General features: G+C 42.8%; 1 protein-coding gene across 1 annotated transcript in view; it reads left to right on the forward strand.

Annotated features, from left to right (window-relative positions):
* FSHR (follicle stimulating hormone receptor) overlaps positions 1-19490 on the forward strand; it is a gene marked incomplete at both ends in the record, with an annotated part of 135592 nt that extends 116102 nt beyond the window's left edge. The window contains 4 exons of the mRNA XM_081100752.1: positions 5241-5309; positions 5422-5496; positions 13467-13652; positions 18257-19490. Coding sequence (XP_080956878.1) covers positions 5241-5309; positions 5422-5496; positions 13467-13652; positions 18257-19490 — 1564 coding nt within the window. The remainder of the gene's footprint in view (positions 1-5240; positions 5310-5421; positions 5497-13466; positions 13653-18256) is intronic.
* Positions 19491-19802: the final 312 nt, after the last annotated feature.

Consider the following 19802-nt stretch of genomic DNA (forward strand, 5'->3'; position numbering starts at 1 on the left):
AATCATCTCTCTCATAACAGGATACTCGTTTTTCATCCGGGTAACTTTGGAATCTCACCATTTAAATTTCTCCCTGGTTCTGTGTTTTTCTCTCATGGCTCATCTTTGCATTTCAGAATCACAACATGGAATCGTGTTAATAATGTATGAAGCTGTGGTGTGATTCAAGTATTTAAAATTGCTCTTTGAATGATGGTCTCCTGTGATGCAACATCTGTTCAGAAGGACAGAATAGCTCACGCATCAATAAAGCTAGTTATTGCCTGGCAAGGCTTTTGTTGCCGAAAGAAAAAGACAGGAAGGAGGCTGAATCCAGGAAGATATGCATCTTCCCTGAGAACTATGCGAAGCAGCTCCATTCAGTCCCACGCTGAGCATAAGATGACTTCTCATTTTCTTGGAACAATCACGTTTTTTTAATGAGCTTGAGTTATTCCATCTGACTTCTGGGAAAGTTCTTAATGCACTTTGTGTCATTAGTGAACTACCTTCTAATATTCTGTGCCAGGATCCTGAGTGGCAGTGTAGCCACTTCCCCCGAAGGCCAAGAAATAGGGCACTAGGGGCTCCCCAAGTGTTTGTGAGATCCTTGGAAGTCAGATGAACAGATGACTTTTAGGGAACCAGTAACTGCAATTACATCTGTAAGGAAAGCATTTTATCTTTCTATTTCACACATTGTTGTATTATTTTAAAAATATATACGTGTGTTTTTAATATGCCAATGTGTACAAAAGGTAAGTTTCAGCCTGGAAAGAATTTTCATCCTTTTCAAAACAATAATATGACCAGCTGGGGAGAGAAAGAGAGGGAGAGGGAGAGGGGGAGGGAGAGGGGGAGGGAGAGGGGGAGGGAGAGGGGGAAGAGGAGGGGGAGGGGGAGGGGGAGAGGGAGGGGGAGAGGGAGAAATAGTAGAGATAAGCGCATACTTAAGAATAAAGCTAAGCACAGTATCTGATATAAGTTAGAGAAAAAAGGAAAAGGTTTGAAAGAGACTAGCAGAGGAATTGGATGTGAGAAGGAAAAAAATAAAATCAAAGGCATATATTCAGAGTACACAGTATTAGAATAAAAATTATAGATGAATAATACTTAATCCTTTCACTTAATATGTTCTTAGCAATTGGAATGTGTGTGTGTGTGTGTGTGTGTGTGTGTGTGTGTGTGTGTGTTGGAATGAGCTGATGAAGGTGTGGCATGTATGAGAGAATGAGAAAGCAAAAGAAATTAACTAAAATACAAACAAAATAAAAGACATGCAAAGTAAAAGCAACTATTCTAAAAATAAAGAAGGCAATTTTATTCTGGTTGGCCTGTGATGTGAAGGTTGAAGAAAAAGTTAAAATGAGGAAAAGAAGGTTGAGAAAGGAGGTTGTGTCCAGTTGGGCTTTAAAAGATGAGTGGGGTTAGGCAGAGAAAAGGATAAGCAGAGGAAGCAGAATCATCAAGACCATGGAGGTTAAAAAAGAAAAAGGTAAAAGGAGCTTTTAGAAACTAATGAGTACCTGCCCATTGCGTGTAACACAAACACAACAGAAAAAGGATTCCTGGGCCACAGTACAGAGGGAGAAGATTAGTGACCAATGTAACCAGTTGCTGTACCTGTATGTTGGCATTTCTTTAAATCTTTCTCTAAGCATATGTATTATTTTTAAACTCAGTAATTCAAAATTAGTTAATATTATAATATGGCAAATTTATCAATAGAATATCTTTCTAGAAAAGATATAATTAAGCAGGAGTGGGCTGTCATTCTCACTGTTTTGCACATTAACATATATCTTTTTTGTCCAGAACCTAAGCCAGAAGGCAAAGTATCCTAGCCCTTTTAGCTTTACCTCTCCCCAAGTGGAGGCAAAGACCTGAGGGAATAAGAATTTATGAAGGATCCTTGCAAACCCAAACCTACAAACAAAATGTGCATAACATAACTGCTCTTTCCCAGCTCCTATTCATGGACACTGTGGTTCCTCAGAATTCAGAACATACTTTCCTTTCCAAAGAATTAAAACTTGTCAGATATGTCTCTAAGGATGAAGTCACATTTGTGAGAACAAAATCCATTTTTCTTACTTCAGATGGTTCTTAGTCCACAAATAATAGAATCAGAAGATCCATACTCAACACAGCTTAAGATGCCACTTATTCTTAGTTTGGGTGCCATGAGTGGACACAGGAGCACTTCCTCCCACCAGGGACATCCAAGTACATGCAGAAAAAAAAATGCATGACAAATGGCACTGATGACTGAAAAAGTTCTCAGTGCATTGGCATTTTTCAAAATCCTGAGGCCCTATTCAGATAGATAGATATAGATATAGATATAGATATAGATATAGATATAGATATAGATATAGATATATAGATATATAGATATATAGATATATAGATATATAGATATATAGATATATAGATATATAGATATATAGATATATAGATATATAGACTAGAGGCCCGGTGCACGAAATTCGTGCATGGGGGGGGGGGTCCCTCAGTCTGGCCTGCACCCTCTCACAATCCAGGACCGCTGGCTCCTAACCGCTCACCTGCCTGCCTGCCTCATTGTCCCTAACTACTCGCCTGCCTGCCTGATCACCCCTAACTGCCTCTGCCTCAGCCCCCACCACTGCAGCTTCGTCTGGAAGGATGTCCAGAATGACATCCAGAAGGTCGTTCAGCTGTCCAGTCTAATTAGCATATTATGCTTTTATTATTATAGATATAGATATATATACTGATATATATAGATATATATACTTATAAATATATATCCAATAATGAAGGATTGTCAGTTGACTAGTGCCTTGGGGGAAATAGCAGTAAAAGCCTACCGTGTGGAGGCCTCCGAATCCTTCCCCACCACCATCTGCTCCTACAACCCGAGGGTCTGAATGGAGAAAGTACCTAGTTATGGCCAATCAGCAGACTGGCATAATTCAGAAAAAAAATAATGTTACATGCATGCCAGTTCCCAGCACACCCTGACCACAAGACAGGCTCACTCCAGGTGAATTTCCTTCCTTCCTCATTGGCTTCCATCTCACCTGCTTGCCTCTCAATGAAGTTCTGTGGGCCAGCACCTTGACTCTGTAGGCTGAAGACAGACAGACTTTGTTTCTGGAGCCTCCTAACCCTCTACTGAGTGAACACTCTAGGGACACCATGACTTGGTTAATCTTTTGCTGATGCTCTGTCCAGGTTGTCATCATTGCTGTCAGCATCATTGCTATCATCATCATCATCATCTTATTTTAAAACCAGCAATACTTCTCTTAAGAGACTAAGAATGTAGTTAATAAATGTTGTCTTCTCTGTGTTAGTTGTTTGAGAGTCAACAGCCTAATGTAAACCCCAGGCTAGGAGTACAGGACAGTTTGTTTTTTTGTACGATGATTCACTGTTGGCATAAAAAATAACACCACCACCATCACCACCCCATATAATGGTATCTGTTGATTGAGATAATACATAAAGACAAAAGGACTACTTTGAATATAATCATTCTTTTCAATTGGTCTGTGTATTATTTATTCATAGTGACATCCATTTGTAGGACATATGTGTTCAGAAAATAATATCTATTCTACAGAAAAACAGATGGAGCCCATTTGGATTTACACAGCCCTGTGTTAGATTAAAGGTCAGCCAACCATGGCCCATGAGCTAACGCTGGTTTCTACAAGTGAACATTTTGATGATAGAAGCAATTACATCTAACCTACATTAAGCCAAATGCTATCCCCATGGAAAGAAACAATTACTATTTTTAATAGTAAACCTATATCCCCCCCAAAAAAAATGTACTCAATTATTACTATTATATTTTAAATTTGGTCAAAAATTTTGTGGAAATTATTTTATAAGTGAATATTATAATGTATCTATGTAGTAATCCCCATTTTGCCTCTTGGCCCACAAAACCTAACGTTTACTAACTGGCCCTTGACATAAAAAGTTTGCTGACTCCTGTGTTTGATCCAAAAACCCCTAGGGATCCCACAGGTAGGGGCAGCTGCTCCAGCAACTCTCACTCTCTGTGAGGGGCTGACAAAGAAGTCAGGAGGCTGGATGTGCCTGGGCCAGGCTTTCCCCTGGGTAGGGGATGGGCTGGCAGGATATGGGGGGAGGTGCATTGTTACTCCTAAACCATTAGAAGCCACCAATTGAATGCTAATGCTTTAAAAGATTTATCTTGCTCAGGTCTGGATTTTTCAGCTAAACTGGCTTCCAGGAGAAAGAAACAGATCATAGTTGTTCTCCTGTGATTTTCCGCGCCTTCTAGCGATCCAATGCAGTCTAGAAGCTAGCTTCCCGAGTATGCAGGAGCTTCTCTGGGCCAGCTTGTGAACAGTGTTATTTGTAAACCCACTAAGCCCCTCAGGGAAAAGAACCTGACAGCACATCAAAAGCAGGTGGTCAGAGGCTCTTTGGACTAAGCTCTCCCGCCCTTGGATTTTAGTTTTGTCTCCAGATCCACCCAGGAACACTGCAATGCAGAGCTGATGGCCCAAGGTGTCCCTGGGTTGCCTGTCCAGGGAAATCTGCTCACTGACCTTCTTTGCACAGTCAGGATGCCTGTTCCATATACAGCCTCCTCCATGCTCACTCACACCACCTCACCTCGCCACAACCCAGTCTCTGTAATTGATTTCTCTTCCTTTCTGGCTTAACCCAGAGCCACCTCCACAAACCTCCAATAACCAGGTCCCTATGGGTTACAGGAGATGTTCAGGTTGTGTGACAGCTTAATTAGATCACTTTGTGATGACAGCCAGGCATGCTGCTGTGGGTGAGCATGGGTAAGAGGCTTAAGGCCTCAGAGAAAGGTGATACAAAATGTTCGCTGTCTTATAAACAATTGTTCAATCGTCGTTTGATTTCTGTCCTTCGGGAGGAGGATTTCCATCAGCTCCCCCATGGCATCATCTCTGCACGCAAATGATGTGTGCCAAGACCTTACAGGATCCAGGCTGCTATGCCTAAGTGTGCCTTTTCAAAATCAAATTTCATTTATTTCTCTGAATAGGTAATACATGCACACAATGCGAATGTCAAACATTTCAAAAGGTTATGCGGTGATAAATCAGTCTCCCATCCACCCCATCCCCAAGCCTTAGGGTGTCATTGTATTTCTGTCACTAACCTGCACTGTCTGACCTTGCCCCAGTGCTTCCAATTATGAAACCTTGTATTGTTTGCATCTGACATTATTGGTTTTTTCAATGGGCATTTTATTTCAGATGGCTGAGTAAGAATGGGATTGAAGAAATCCACAGCTGTGCATTCAATGGAACCCAACTAGATGAGCTGTAAGTAGACCTTGACTATTCTTCCAGGCCATTGAGAGGGAAATGGCTCTTAGAACAGTGATGTTTATGTGGCTTTGTGTTTCCCTTCTTCTTTCCTCCACTCCATCCCTAGGAATCTAAGTGACAACAACAATTTGGAAGAATTGCCTAATGATGTTTTCCAGGGAGCCTCTGGACCAGTCATTCTGTGAGTAGCTTGTCCCATTACCATGCACGAGAGATGAGCGTGTAAAAATAAGTTAGAAGTCAACTTTCTCCAATTCATAAAAGCTTCAAGATAGGGCTGGCAATCCAGGTCAATTTTGGTCTGTCATCTACAAAATATAGGGACAATTTAGGGCTGGTCCACATTCTAACTTTCAGTGATTAACAACATTTAAGGAGCACTTACCAAGTCCCAGTGTTTTAAAAGTGTAAGATGCCTTTTCTAATTTAATCCTTATAATAACTTCTGCAGTAGACCCTACTAGTCTCATTTTAGAGAAGGAAAAACTGGCTTCCCTGGAGGGGTTAACTAACTCATCCACAGTCGCACAAATTTTAGAGCAGGACTTTAACACCAAACTGGTCTGACTCAGTACAGACTTCTAACTACTCTGCCAGATTCCTCTTCCCTGGAAGGGAGAGCACATTCCTTCTTTATCCAAAATGCACAGAACTTTTCCTCACCCAGTGAGACACACACACACACATCCATTTTTGAATCCTCGCTACCTCGATTCCAGATCTCCTGGGATTCATTCAGTGCCTCATAGTCCTGCATCAGCACCTTTGTCTCTATTGTTGCTTCTACATCTCCCTCTCTCCCTCCAGGAGTGACTTTCCCTTATTCTCTTCTCATCTGCCTCTGCCCTTCCGCAGGTTCATCCTAATTCCCACCTCTTCCCTCGGCCAACAGTGAATTCTTCCTTCTGTGACTCCCACAGCCTTCATGGCTGCAAGGACCAAAATCTGCAAGAGCTTTTAGAAAATGTGTTTTCCAGGGCTCTAAGCAAGACCTACTACACCTACTGATGAATTTACTATAGGAAGAAAGAAGGAACCCAGAAGGAAGGAGTCAGATGCAAGAAGAAATAATGAGAAAAAAAAACCCAGATAAACACATGAATAAATCTAAAGGTTTTCTAGGTGATCCTATATAGCTGTCTAAGGTCAGTGAGCATCTGGGAGCCACTTGTCTACCAGTATACCTCTTATTCAGCAGTCAGTATAATATACTATGTGTGGTTTCCTACCTATCACCTATCAACATCACTTTCATTTTCACCAAAAAGTTTATATTCGTCTCTGGCTGGAACTTATGTATCTTCTAGGTTCTTTTCCCTATTGGGCTTAGTGTGTTTACAAATAACACTAGACCCTATAGCAGTGATGGCGAACCTATGACCCGCGTGTCAGAGGTGACATGCGAACTCATTTTTTTGGTTGATTTTTCTTTGTTAAATGGCATTTAAATATATAAAATAAATATCAAAAATATAAGCCTTTGTTTTACTATGGTTGCAAATATCAAAAAGTTTCTATATGTGACACGGCACCAGAGTTAAGTTAGGGTTTTTCACAATGCCGACACACTGAGCTCAAAAGGTTCACCATCACTGCCCTATAGGGTGAAGCAGAAATTCATAAAATGGTTGATATTGATGACAAAGGATGTGTTGTAACCAGTACATGAGACACTGCCTCTTTGAAGAAAAAAAGTTCAAAGAAATATAAGCAAAAGGAAGAAGTGTGAGCATGATGAAAGGGGAGGTGCCAGACAGACTACCTGGGTTTAAAGCTAGTTCCTTCCCCTCTGCAAGCCATTATTTCCTCACCAAAATAAAGTGGTAAAAACTATATAATACCTTATTCCTAATACTATTGAAGGCTTAACAATATTATATATGTACATAAATGTGTGTATGTGCATATTTATATATTCACTCGTTGAACAGGTGGATGTTAAGAACCAGCCCTGTGCCATACACCATATATAGTGCAGGAGACAAAAGAAAGCTCCTTCTCACAGAAAGCTTATATTCTCATAATGGCCAGTCAGACCCTAACTAAGCATATAACAATACATCAGGCCATGATGCATGCTATTAACACCAAATAGAAAAGAGCATAACAAATAAAGAGAGCCGGGCATAGTCCATGGGCCCAATTACACAAAGTGCTTAGAACTTGTAATGCTTAATTAATGTTTCCTATTCTTAGCGTACTCGGAAGATAAATAAACTTAGAGAAAGTGCTCTGGACATCTCTGACAGCCAGAAAAGCAGTCTATCAATTCACATAGCTAGAATTCCTAAGGTGCTTGAATGTTCCTAAATAGGTACCTCCCCCTGTTATGGCCGAACATACCTGTGATAGGAGGGATAGCTTTCCATATGTCACCTGTACCAGGTGCACTATTAAGTCATAGCACCTTCACCGCTGACTGCTACCGAGAACATTCAAGTTGGACAGAATCCCCAACTAGCTCGCTATCCTGGGAAGTGACCCGCTAGAGATCACACTGCCACCATAAGCCACAGAGCTTGGACCAGAAACTAGGTCTTCTGCCTCACGTGCCATGTACTCCCACAATCTCATGTTACCTCAAGTACAGAAATATATCTAATTAGATAAGGCCCCTGCCATTGGCTGCGAACTAAAACAGAGGAGGGAATAACTATAAATACCAGGCTCCCAGCCCAAGAACATACACACAGCACAGAAGACTGTCTCCTGGGGCTGTACAAGCCGGTCCCAGGCTGAGGCACAGTGTGCACAGTGTGTGCCCTCAGAGGGTCTGATGGAGAACACGTCGGAGGCCACCCGCTGCCTGACCACACGGCCGGCAAGAAATGGGATGTCACCACCACAGGCAGCTGTGGCGGGTCCTCAGTTACAGGCCCATTTTTCACCCTTTTTACCATAGGAACATACCTGGCCAAAAAGAAGTAAATGAAATTTACAGAAAATCCAAAGGAATTATGAGCACTTGCCATGACTTAAAAGGGTAGAGAATGATACTGCATTCCTCCGCCTTTCGATCTCAATGCATGAGCATATATATGCAAGATCCTGGCCTAGATCCCCGCCTATCCTGTAGTAATTGCTAGTGTCCTTCTCCTCCCTTTAGAGGGAAGAAGATTGATCACCTTAACATCAAGGCTCCCATTCTGGGGCTTTTAGGTTAGTCCATAGATGTCTTTCCAGCCTCTCTGCTTGCTGACCTGGGACTATGGCCTTTCCCATCTTCTACTTGTGCAACCTGATGTGCCAACCCAAGCTGAACCCTGGCCTGGGAGCTACTTGGTAAGGTATGTGCAGAAGACCTGCCCACTCCAGGTGCTGTGGGTTGATGGGTAGGAGAAGGAGTGTGCACAGACTGCTCAGCCCACAGGAGATGCCACCCAGGCTAGTGCTGGGACTGTGCCTTGGGTCAGATTCCTCTCCCTGCCAATGAGACTGTGATATGGATATTTGCATGCAGGGGGTTTACTGGGAAGTGCTTGATGGAAGAAAACTCAGGCAAAGAGAGAAGTTGACAGCAATGCATTTGCAACAGAGGTCTCAGCTGATCCCACAGGGAGCTCTGGAGTTAAGATGGCCCTTCAAAGTTGTACTGGATTAAGGCAAGGGGCCAGTCCTCTTCATCAGCAGTTACAGGGTGCAGGCTGTCTCTGCGCAGGAGCCAAATCTTGGGTAAGTCAAACAAGGGCGATTCCCAAAGTAGAGCTCAGATATGAGCCATCTCAGCCGTGAGATGGTGCACAACTGCCCTCAAGCAGTGGTTCTAAATTTGACCATACATCAGACTCACCCGGAGCGCTGGGGAAAGCCTTGAGAGCCGATCCCCACACCCAGAGTTTTTGATTCAGCAAGTCAGGACTAAGGGGGAGGACAGTTTGAGAAACTGCAGCTCTGAGAACTTCCCAGCTGACATTGCTGGTCCTCACAGCACAGAACCCCTGCCTTTGCACCAATGCCAGGGCATGAGAAGCCTCGCCCTGTTTCTATACATTCTCTTCCATGAGCCAGCAGTGTGAATCTTCCTCCCCAACCGCAGGCATGTGCAAGGAATCCTAAGGGAGTTCAGGGGAGGACACCCAAACAATAAGAACTCCTTTCCTGAAGGCAAAAATGTTAGTTGAGTGTAAAACAGGGAGCCTCTGGACACCCGAGGGTACAAGGGCGAGATGTTCCATTGCAGAGAGAAATAGATTCAGAGAAAGCCAGGGGCACACAGACAAGCTGCATCGGGTTTCAGAGGAGCAGCCTAGCATCCTGATTTCCGCCTCATGAGTCTTGACCTTGAACGCCAGTGGCCATCTGAGTTTTCACCTGATATTCTGAACTCACTCAAGTTTGTTTTCTTAAGCAATCAAGTAATTGCTGTTTCTTTAGGAAACAGTTTCCTGTGGGAAAATTTTAATGCATTGCCTTTGCAAGCTGGAGCCAGTACAATCATATTCTGATAGTTTATCAAATTGATTTGGCTATAGTTCAGATTCATTTGATAGTTGAGATTCAAACACTGAGTTATTTGTATAAGAAAGATTCTCTTCCATTACCAGTGTACCCACAGTCCTATAGACAGTAAATTGCCTTTTCATTCCGCCTGGGATCATGAAAGAGAGGTCTTCTAACCATCTGTCAGTGTAGTACACACCAGAAATGTGCTGGCACTTATGGAAATGATTGACCTATAATAACATCTTTGCTGGGAAAAATAGAAATTGTTCAAATCAAATTTGTGGCGCTAGCTATAACACACTTTATTAAACGGGGCACAGAGCACAATTTAACTCCTGCCTCTCCTGACTCAGCGTCTTATTACTGACTGCTGTCTCCCTCTCCACTTCACATCTCAAAATCAAGAATCCTAACAATGTTGAAAGAGTTTAGGATTACTAAATCTCTTCAGCGCCAGCCATCATCCATGAATACTCCCATTGGTACATGTCAGGATTTAAATTCTCAAAACCAGTCACTGCCAGAACGTAGCATGTGCTGAAATGTCAACCAGAATGGCATCTTATGACTGCAGCCATTAAACCAACCAGGAAGACGAGGATTAAAAACACCAGCCCACCCAAGACTACCCCTGTCCCCTTGCCCAGCCCACCATCCCTATACATGTCAGCAATAAAGCAAACATTCTCAACTATTCATTGAGCATTTCAGGCCTTACAGGCTATACATGTAGTAGATGTTGATTCAGTACCTACTATGTGTCTGATACTATGTTAGGTGTAGGGGATAAAGGGACTTAAGAACAAATAGTACCTGCACTGAAGTATCCTGTAGAGGGACAAATGTCACTGCCCAGAACAATAAGCTCTGCAGAAATTGTCACAGGTTATAGTAACATTGCAGGTGTCCAATAAATCTCTGTCATGTGATACAGTGACTTTTAACAGATGAAGTGACAGTGGGTGGGAAGGTGAGCTCTTAGCTTATGCCTAAACTTCTGCATCAGCCTTCGTCTCCTTCCTATCTTCAATCCTTTCTCCTTCTGACTCATTTAACAAGTATTTATGAGCACCTACTATGTGCCACGCTCAAGGTTCTCAAGACTAATCTTATAAAAACACAGCTTTCAATAAGCCATTCTTCTGCTTATATAAATGCTAAACTCTGATACCTGGCTTTCAAGGTTCAAATCCCATCCTGTGGTTCCCCCCTTTCATCCAGAATAATCTTGGTTGCCCAGAATAATCCTTCTGAAAACCTCTCACTGCCACACTTTGTGCTCTGGGCCTCTCAACAAGCCTACCTTATCCTATAATCATAATAACCTACTTCCATGAGATGTGAATAACTGATAATGTCTTATTTTGTTACTCCCCCAGGGATATTTGCATCCTAAGAGTGGAAAGTGCTTTTACACAGGAATTAAAACCTAACATTAGATTTCCAGGCCACATAGAAGAATCATAGCCAGGGAATGGACTGTGTGTGTCTGTGTGCCCATGTGTTTGTATTTGTGTGTGTGTGTGTGTGAATATTATCTGTTGCTAAGTGTCAAATCACACGGAACAGTATCCTCTTATCTTTATCACTGCTGACATAAATTTCTATGAACTTTTCTTACTCCGTGGAGAAACCAGAGAAATATTTCTCTGCCAGTCCAAAATGTAGAAGTCTTGAAAGTTTCCATGTCTGCTAACTTCAGCAAGTATCCAGTAACCTTTAAGCAAACACATCTACAAACACTTTTATTTCCCAACCACCCAGGAACCACTTTTACTAAAGTCTTTTGCTTTATCAAACTCTTGAAGTGTCTACCAACCATTCCCTCCTTTCAACATCAACCAGGAGAAGATCTGGGTGCCAGAACTTTGACAAGATGCCTTAGTCTCATGGCAACAAAGCCACCTGGTGCAAATGACAGCAGCTCACAGATTCTGCAGCTGAAAAGGAGGAATCAGCTGACTCCAGGACACTGAGCAGACAGAAAGGCACCAGAGCTTCCCTAATAGGTTCCCAATCAAACACCAAGGCATTGGATTGCATTCACGTCAACCCACCCCACACATTATCCTATTTATTCTATCTCCTTGTAAACTGCACAAGGTTGCTCCTTTCTTGGTGCCTTTGATGCTGTCAGTCACAAACAGCTGCCTGCTGCAGAAACACCCTTTTGCTGAGCTCCCTTTAAATCCAGATTTCCTCTCTCAGTCTATGTTGCATATTTCTTTTTTTTTTCAATTGCTCCCCTGTAAGACTTGCTCCAGCCTCTCATTGTTATTATGATGCTGAGGCATCTCTGCTCTCAGACAAGTATCTATTGAGTAGATTTCATGAGCACAGCCATGTGCCAGATATGATGTAGCACACAAAAATATCTTAATAATCCCTGCTCTTAGAGCATCTGAAGTCTGGCCGAGGAGACAAAACAAATATACATGAAAAGTCAAACAATATGAAAGCATAGAAGAGATAATACAAGGTACACGATTCTTTGTAATTGCTAGAGGTTAGAAGACATCACAGTTGGCTGGGGTGATCTATTTATTCCCTTCTCCAATCCTTCAGTGTTACTCCCCAGCCTATCTTCAAACAAAACAACCATTTCCTGGGTGCTTGCAATGTGAAAGGCACTGTTTGGAATGCAATCTGCCCTCTAGGAGAGATAAAATGCAAATACAAAGAGCTACTTTATAAAGCAAAAGATAGTAAGTGATGAGAGAAGCAGAAAGCATACAAACCTAATGCTATTGTGCTCCTCGTGGCTTTCAAGGAAAAATACTTCTACAACTGGTAAAAGTGATCGAGATGATGGAATCACAGAGACTTCAATGGGAGTGTGCTTTGGTTTGCCACTGCTGCATAAAAACTACCCTATAACTTAGTAGCTTAAATCGTTCCACTTTGCTCACAATTTTGTGTTTCAAAAATCTTGCTGTTTTGTCTCAGATCATGTGATGTGTAAGAGAGAAAGAGATTTATTAATTTATGGATAATAGCTGCTAGCCACGTGCTGTCTTTTGCCCAGGAAGTTCTTCATGTATTTTATTTAGCTCATTTAATTCTCACAACAACCTTCAGAGGTAGATATGATTATTATCATTCCTATTTTATAACTGAGGAAATTGAAACATGGAGAAGTGACATTTGAGCAAGGCCACAAATCTGAAAGGTAGAGGGGCAGGGTACATATGCAGGCAAGTCATTGACATTTTGACTTTGTGCTGAGAGTGTCTCTACTACCCACCAGACTCCTCTTCCCCTTACAGTGTATTCTCTTCTCACCCTTTTCTGATATTTGGCCATAGATTCCACCCCAGATTATCAGAACTATTTTTAAGCTGGTTTCACAGTGGGAAGGAGATTATCAGAATCCCTCACTTCTATGCAAATTTGTTGGTCTATTCTATAGACTATAGAAAGGGAGAGGGCTACATTTAAGCCCCAGATCAGCCAGGATGAAAGTATATTCAGAATTCAATGTGTCCTGTTACTTAAGTCCTCCTACCACAAACACAAGGGCCAGGGCTTCTACTGAACCAAATTCCTGTTAACAGAATATTGATCTGACCGAGGTATGTTGGATGAATTGGAGTCTCCCTCCTCACCCATGTAAGAGGATCACTGCTGTGTCTGCTATTTTGCCTGTTAATGGAGCAGAAAATTTTAGACCCATGGTAATCAGGTTATGTTTACTTTTTCTCTTTTTAGAGATATTTCAAGAACCAGGATCCATTCCCTGCCTAGCTATGGCTTAGAAAATCTTAAGAAGCTGCGGGCCAGGTCGACTTACAACTTAAAAAAGCTTCCCAGTCTAGAAAAGCTTGTTGCACTCACGGAGGCCAGCCTCACCTACCCCAGCCACTGCTGTGCCTTTGCAAACTGGAGACAGAAAATGTGAGTCTTCTCCTGCCCACCCCTTGAGCCTTGCTTGGGAGTTCTCCAATGCAGAAGTTGGTCCACAACTTCTATGTACCTGTGGCATTAAGAGAATCCACTAGAAGCGAGATCTTCCTGATGAAAGCCCTTAGACATATTCTAGATCAAAGCCTCAGTATTGTGGAGGGTTTCCAGTTTCTCTGAAAATGGGCTCACGGAAGAAGGCTACCCCCATGGTAGACTACCTACCAAATGTTAAGTGAGGTAACATGAAAAACACCAAGTGTAGTGCCTAACGCATGGCTGATGCTAAATTAATATTTCTTCCCTTTTTCCTCTAAATATGGATTTATCCTTCAAGTCCCAACTCTTTGCCCCATAAGTGTCCCAGGAATCACCAAAGTCAACTTTGGAGGGAAGAAGCATAAAGACCACACCAGAGACTGATGCACACACATCCATGGCACATCCCAGCCACGCTAAACCTCTCTAATCCATCTTTGGCTTTTAGCACCTCACAGGGAGAACAAAGTTTGGGACATCTGTTCATTTGGCTTTCAAGGTTGGTCAGATTTAAAAAAGTGATCCCAATAGAGCTGTATCCTAGAAGATAACTGGACAAAGACAAAAAAATGAAATAATCATTGCCAGGATCTGGAGAGAGTGAAGAGGGAATACTGTGGAGCTTGCGCATGTTCCAGACATTCAAAGGATCCACTGGAGATAGAATTATGGGATACCAGGAGTTCCCTGGGCTCTCACCCACCCCTGAACCGATACAATCCACAGCATGCACTACACGCAATCACGTGATGCCTTGTCACCACTCTTATATGGTAGCCCAGCACTGATACAGCTTTATGGTGCTGTTATTTCACTTTTTTAAAATATATTTTATTGATTTTTTACAGAGAGGAAGGGAGAGAGATAGAGAGCTAGAAACATCGATGAGAAAGATCGATCAGCTGCATCCTGCACACCTCCTACTGGGGATATGCCCGCAACCAAGGTACATGCCCTTGACCGGAATCAAACCTGGGACCTTTCAGTCCACAGGCTGACGCTGTATCCACTAAGACAAACCGGTTACGGCGTTATTTCACTTTTTAATGCAGTGTCCTCTATTATGCAACTTTTAACGTGCATTGACCTGCTCATGTAGACATATCTCCTGCTCAAAAGCAAAACAAAAAAAAAACTACAAACAAAACATCTTAAAGTGGTTTTGAAGTAAATAGAGGTTCACCCTCAGACCCATCTGAAAGATTTTCAGGAAAGGGATCCCTTTTCAGAATCTGCATGCAAATTCACTGGGAAACAATCCAGTACTGGACACTCCTCACCAATTAGCTCAAGGGCCAGGGAATTTCTTCCAAATGACTAAAATTCTTAAGGGCTTGGGCTGAGGCAGGAGGCTTGCCTCTTTTATATTCCACACAAGAGTTGTTCTAGCCAAGGCAAGAAATATACCAATTCACTGCCAAAATCCTGGAACTGAAGGCCTCTCGGGAGAAATCTCAAAGGATATTAAGATCACTGCAAGCACAGCGCATGGTATGTTGTTGGGTCCCATGCCAATCTGCCACAGGAATATATATTATCTACTGTGTTGCTCCTACTCCTGTGGTCTTGCCCCCTGCTATAGTGTACATAGCCTCCGGGCTCTCCCAACCAGAAATCTCCAGGGTGGCCTTGCGCTGTCCCATCACTGGGCTCCTTCCCTGGTCCCTCCAGACCACTCAGTTCTCACCCTTTCTGGGTCCCTATGGTAACGTGCCATCAGAGCCCATCGGGTACAGCAAAGGAGAGGTCCATGCCTCTTCTAAAAAAAAAAAAATGCCAAAACAAAAGAAAATAGCTGTGGGTGTTTAGTCTTTAATTGACACATTTACACACACAAAAACAACGTAGTTATGCTATTCAGAAGATAACCACAGGATATTTTTAATGGTGTCATTTCATTGTATACCATATTAGGTGTAGTTTGGTAATGAGATTCGAGTTCAAAGTTGTAGGATGAAATTGTTCTTCCAGTCCTCATTTGGAAATGCCCAAAGTGTAAATATTAGGCCCTCATGACTGTGAGGTTTTGGTCAGTGCCCCTCCTGGCCTCTCACTGAAAGAATTTGTTAACCACACCCCTCATCTGTTACTGAACCAGTTAGTTCCTTGTCATAGTTATACTTAGCTTGCACCGTTATTTTGTTATTATTTAATTTCTCGCATATCTAGGCCTTTTCTTCACAGCTATCTTTTTAACTGATGCACAATGACATATGCCTCTAAGTGCCCACAGAGGGCCTAGACCCCAGCATGATAGTAGCCACTATCATCTGCCTTCTTACTGCTGATACTTGCTGAGGGCTCACTGCCAGGCACTGCAATGCTTTGCACCTTTATCTCATTTAATTCTCACAAAGGTAACAGTGCTATTTCTATTCCTTTCCCACAGAGACAGAAACTGGGGCTCAGAGACAATAAAGAACTTAACTAGCACCAACCAAACTCAGATCCAAACCCTCTGGTCTATGTGTCTCCAAAGCTCAGGCTCTGGGCCACCCCACCATGCACTTCCCAAATCTCTGTTTATTGATTTATCAGGGTCTGAGAGTACCACTTTCTCAACTGACCCTAAACTGAATTCCCAACTCTCTGATTCTTAGAACTTGCAAAAAGACTGCAGGGGCAAGATGTTGTTTCCCTCATTTCCATCTTTGTTTTCACTCTTTTCTCAGAGACATGCATTGTTTACCTTTTCTGCACTCATGTGGTTGGGTCACTTCTATTTGGGGAAATGAAAGTATAAATATTTAAATATATTGGTAGTGGTATAACAGTAGGAATCTTCCCAGAATCCAACATCAGCCCCGGGAAGTGAAGGCTGTCTCTAGATGGTTAAGCCAGATTTGTTCCAATGAACAGATTAGAGTCTACAGGAACCAGATTACTTACTTTCTGTTCGTAGATTGTATTGTCACTGATCCAATGACAGCGGTGACAGGGTTTGGGAGTCAGAAGTTAGAATAAAGACCACAGAGTATTCTCTTGCCCCCTCTATGCCTATCTCTGAGCTTGCATCGCCTTTCTTGTAAGATCTCTGACTAAAACAAAAGATTTTCTGTGCATTTTAAATTACATGTATGCTAACTGTGTAGCCCCCTTTGTACCATCCATGACTGATGCGAGAAGCCCTATTACTCTCTAAAACAAAAGATGGCACAGTCTCTAACAACAACCAAAAGAGAGAGAGTCCTTTGGGCCAAGAGAAAATGATTTCCTGGCAAACCAACTCACTTCTCAGAGGAAGAAAAGAGAGGAAAGGATTCTCCCTAACAACCCTGCTCCTAGACATCAGGGGGGAGTCAGTCTTTGCAGTTTGGGACACTTGACTGCACTCACCCTTGACTTTCAAATGGTATTTCTACTTCCTCCACTCCCTCAGCCATTCTCTCCTTCTTATGAGGGTCTTTGAAGAATTTTAACACTCGCTTCCCGCTCACATGAAACTATGTTAAGGTTTGAGAGAAAGGCAGTCATTTACGTTGCTGTGAGCTTGTCCCTTTGGGAGGGAGGGAGTTAGGGAACAGCATAGAGTTGGTGATTCTGATTATCAGCCAATACCAACTCAAAGTCCCCAGTTTCATCATAAAAGAGACCCAGTGTGAAACATCCCCATTCCTCTGAAGCCTTCACTTCAAAGCAGAACTGTTACCCTCTCTGTCTCTACCTGTGCAATTCACCTGTCTGGGTAGAATATTTCTGACCTGGCTGTCATTCACATCACTTATGAAAGTCCCCCTGTCCTGTTGACAAGGCCTCTTGTACATTTGGGTATAAAAGGAAAACTGAGACTGAAAAGTGAGCCCAAGAAGAACCAGCTCCCAGGAGATGACTTACAATCTTGGGATAAATCAGGGTCCCTTGCAACTTGCACTTGCTCTTTGGCGCATTCACTAGGGAACAATTTAATATGAGAGAGCCAGGTTTACTCTGTGGACAAATGCATGTCTGAAGCCTACTGTGGCCCCTGGAGAGTGAGATAATAATAGGAGCCTCAGTAACATTTCAAGCAAATTAGCAGGTCTCCCAATACCCAAGTATCAAGGAGCCAGGGACGGGGGCTGGCTGGGAACTAACCACAGACAGATCCTCCAATTTATGTAGATAAAAGAAGCAAGTATGTTCTCATTTGAGTCAGAAAACTGTCCATCGACCTGAGTACAGAGTATAGGAATGGGAATAGACACTACTCGGGCATATTAAAAGATAGCTGAATGGAGATGGGGGAGGGAAGAAGTGGAGTTGATATGAGATCTGTAAATTATTTGCACTTAACAGCAAAGGCTTAGCTCGTCCCAGGCGCCTTCCTCCCCACATTCAGGTTGTGGCCAGATGGTTTCCCCAGTGGGCCATCTAACTCTAGGAATATATACACGAGTTGTTCTGCTCATTTACAGTAAGCAGCATTAACCCTTGATCTCAGCCTCAAGGGCAGACAGACTGGTAGAAAGGGGGGAAATCTCAGAAAGAAACCCCATCATCCCTATCCTATGCAAAGACAGTGATATATCTGCCATTTTGGATCCAGGTTGCTGATTCTATTCCTTTGTGTATTTTTCTAGTTCTGAGCGTCATCCAATTTGCAACAAATCTATTTTAAGGCAAGAAGTTGATGGTATGACTCAGGCTAGGGGTCAGAGAATCTCTTTGGCAGAAGACGATGAGTCCAGTTACGCCAAAGGATTTGACATGATGTACAGTGAATTTGACTATGGCTTATGCAGTGAAGTGGTTGATGTGACTTGCTCTCCTAAACCAGATGCATTCAATCCATGTGAAGATATCATGGGGTATGATATTCTCAGAATCTTGATATGGTTTATTAGCATCCTGGCCATCACTGGGAACATTGTGGTGCTGGTGATTCTGATTACCAGCCAATACAAACTCACAGTCCCCCGGTTCCTAATGTGCAACCTGGCCTTTGCCGATCTCTGCATTGGAATCTACCTGCTGCTCATAGCATCTGTCGATATCCACACCAAAAGCCAGTACCACAACTATGCCATTGACTGGCAGACTGGAGCAGGCTGTGACGCAGCCGGCTTTTTCACTGTCTTTGCCAGTGAGCTCTCAGTCTACACGCTAATAGCCATCACTCTAGAAAGATGGCACACCATCACCCATGCCATGCAGCTGGAATGTAGGGTGCAGCTCCGCCATGCTGCCAGTGTCATGCTGGGAGGCTGGATCTTCGCTTCTGCAGTCGCCCTCTTTCCCATCTTTGGCATCAGCAGCTACATGAAGGTGAGCATCTGCCTGCCCATGGATATTGACAGCCCCTTGTCACAGCTGTATGTTCTGTCCCTGCTTGTGCTCAATGTCCTGGCCTTTGTGGTGATCTGTGGCTGCTACATTCACATCTATCTCACAGTGAGGAACCCCAACATCGTGTCCTCCTCTAGTGATACCAAAATTGCCAAGCGCATGGCCGTGCTCATCTTCACAGACTTCCTCTGCATGGCACCCATCTCCTTCTTTGCCATCTCTGCCTCCCTCAAAGTGCCCCTCATCACTGTGTCCAAGTCAAAGATCCTCCTGGTCCTGTTCTACCCCATCAACTCCTGTGCAAACCCTTTTCTCTATGCCATCTTCACCAAGAACTTCCGCAGGGATTTCTTCATTCTGCTGAGCAAGTTCGGCTGCTGTGAAATGCAAGCACAGATTTACAGGACAGATAACTCATCCAGTGCCCACAACTCCCATCCAAGGAATGGCCACTGCCCTACAGTTCCCAGGGTCACCAAAGGCTCCAATTACACACTTGTCCCTCTAAGCCATTTAGCCCGGAAATAAAACAATGTGTAAATATAACCAAGTGTGGAATGATAATTGTCTTGCCTCTGAAAACTATGCCATGGAATAGCTGACAGAGTGTTTCCACATACTTCATCTAACTTTATTTTCCTTGCTTACCTAACAGGTAAATTAGTTGGGAACTGTTAACTCCATATGATATATTAGGAAGCTGAAGTATTAATAACAATATTAATAATTAAAATAATACAATACTACAAAATCACGTTTCTTTTGCACTTTATAATGTTCACAGTGCTTTCGTTCAGACCACCTCAACTGATCCCTATAAAAGTCCCATTAAATAGGCAG

Source organism: Myotis nattereri (genome assembly GCF_964212035.1).
Source record: "Myotis nattereri genome assembly, chromosome: 10".
Lineage (NCBI taxonomy): Eukaryota > Metazoa > Chordata > Mammalia > Chiroptera > Vespertilionidae > Myotis > Myotis nattereri.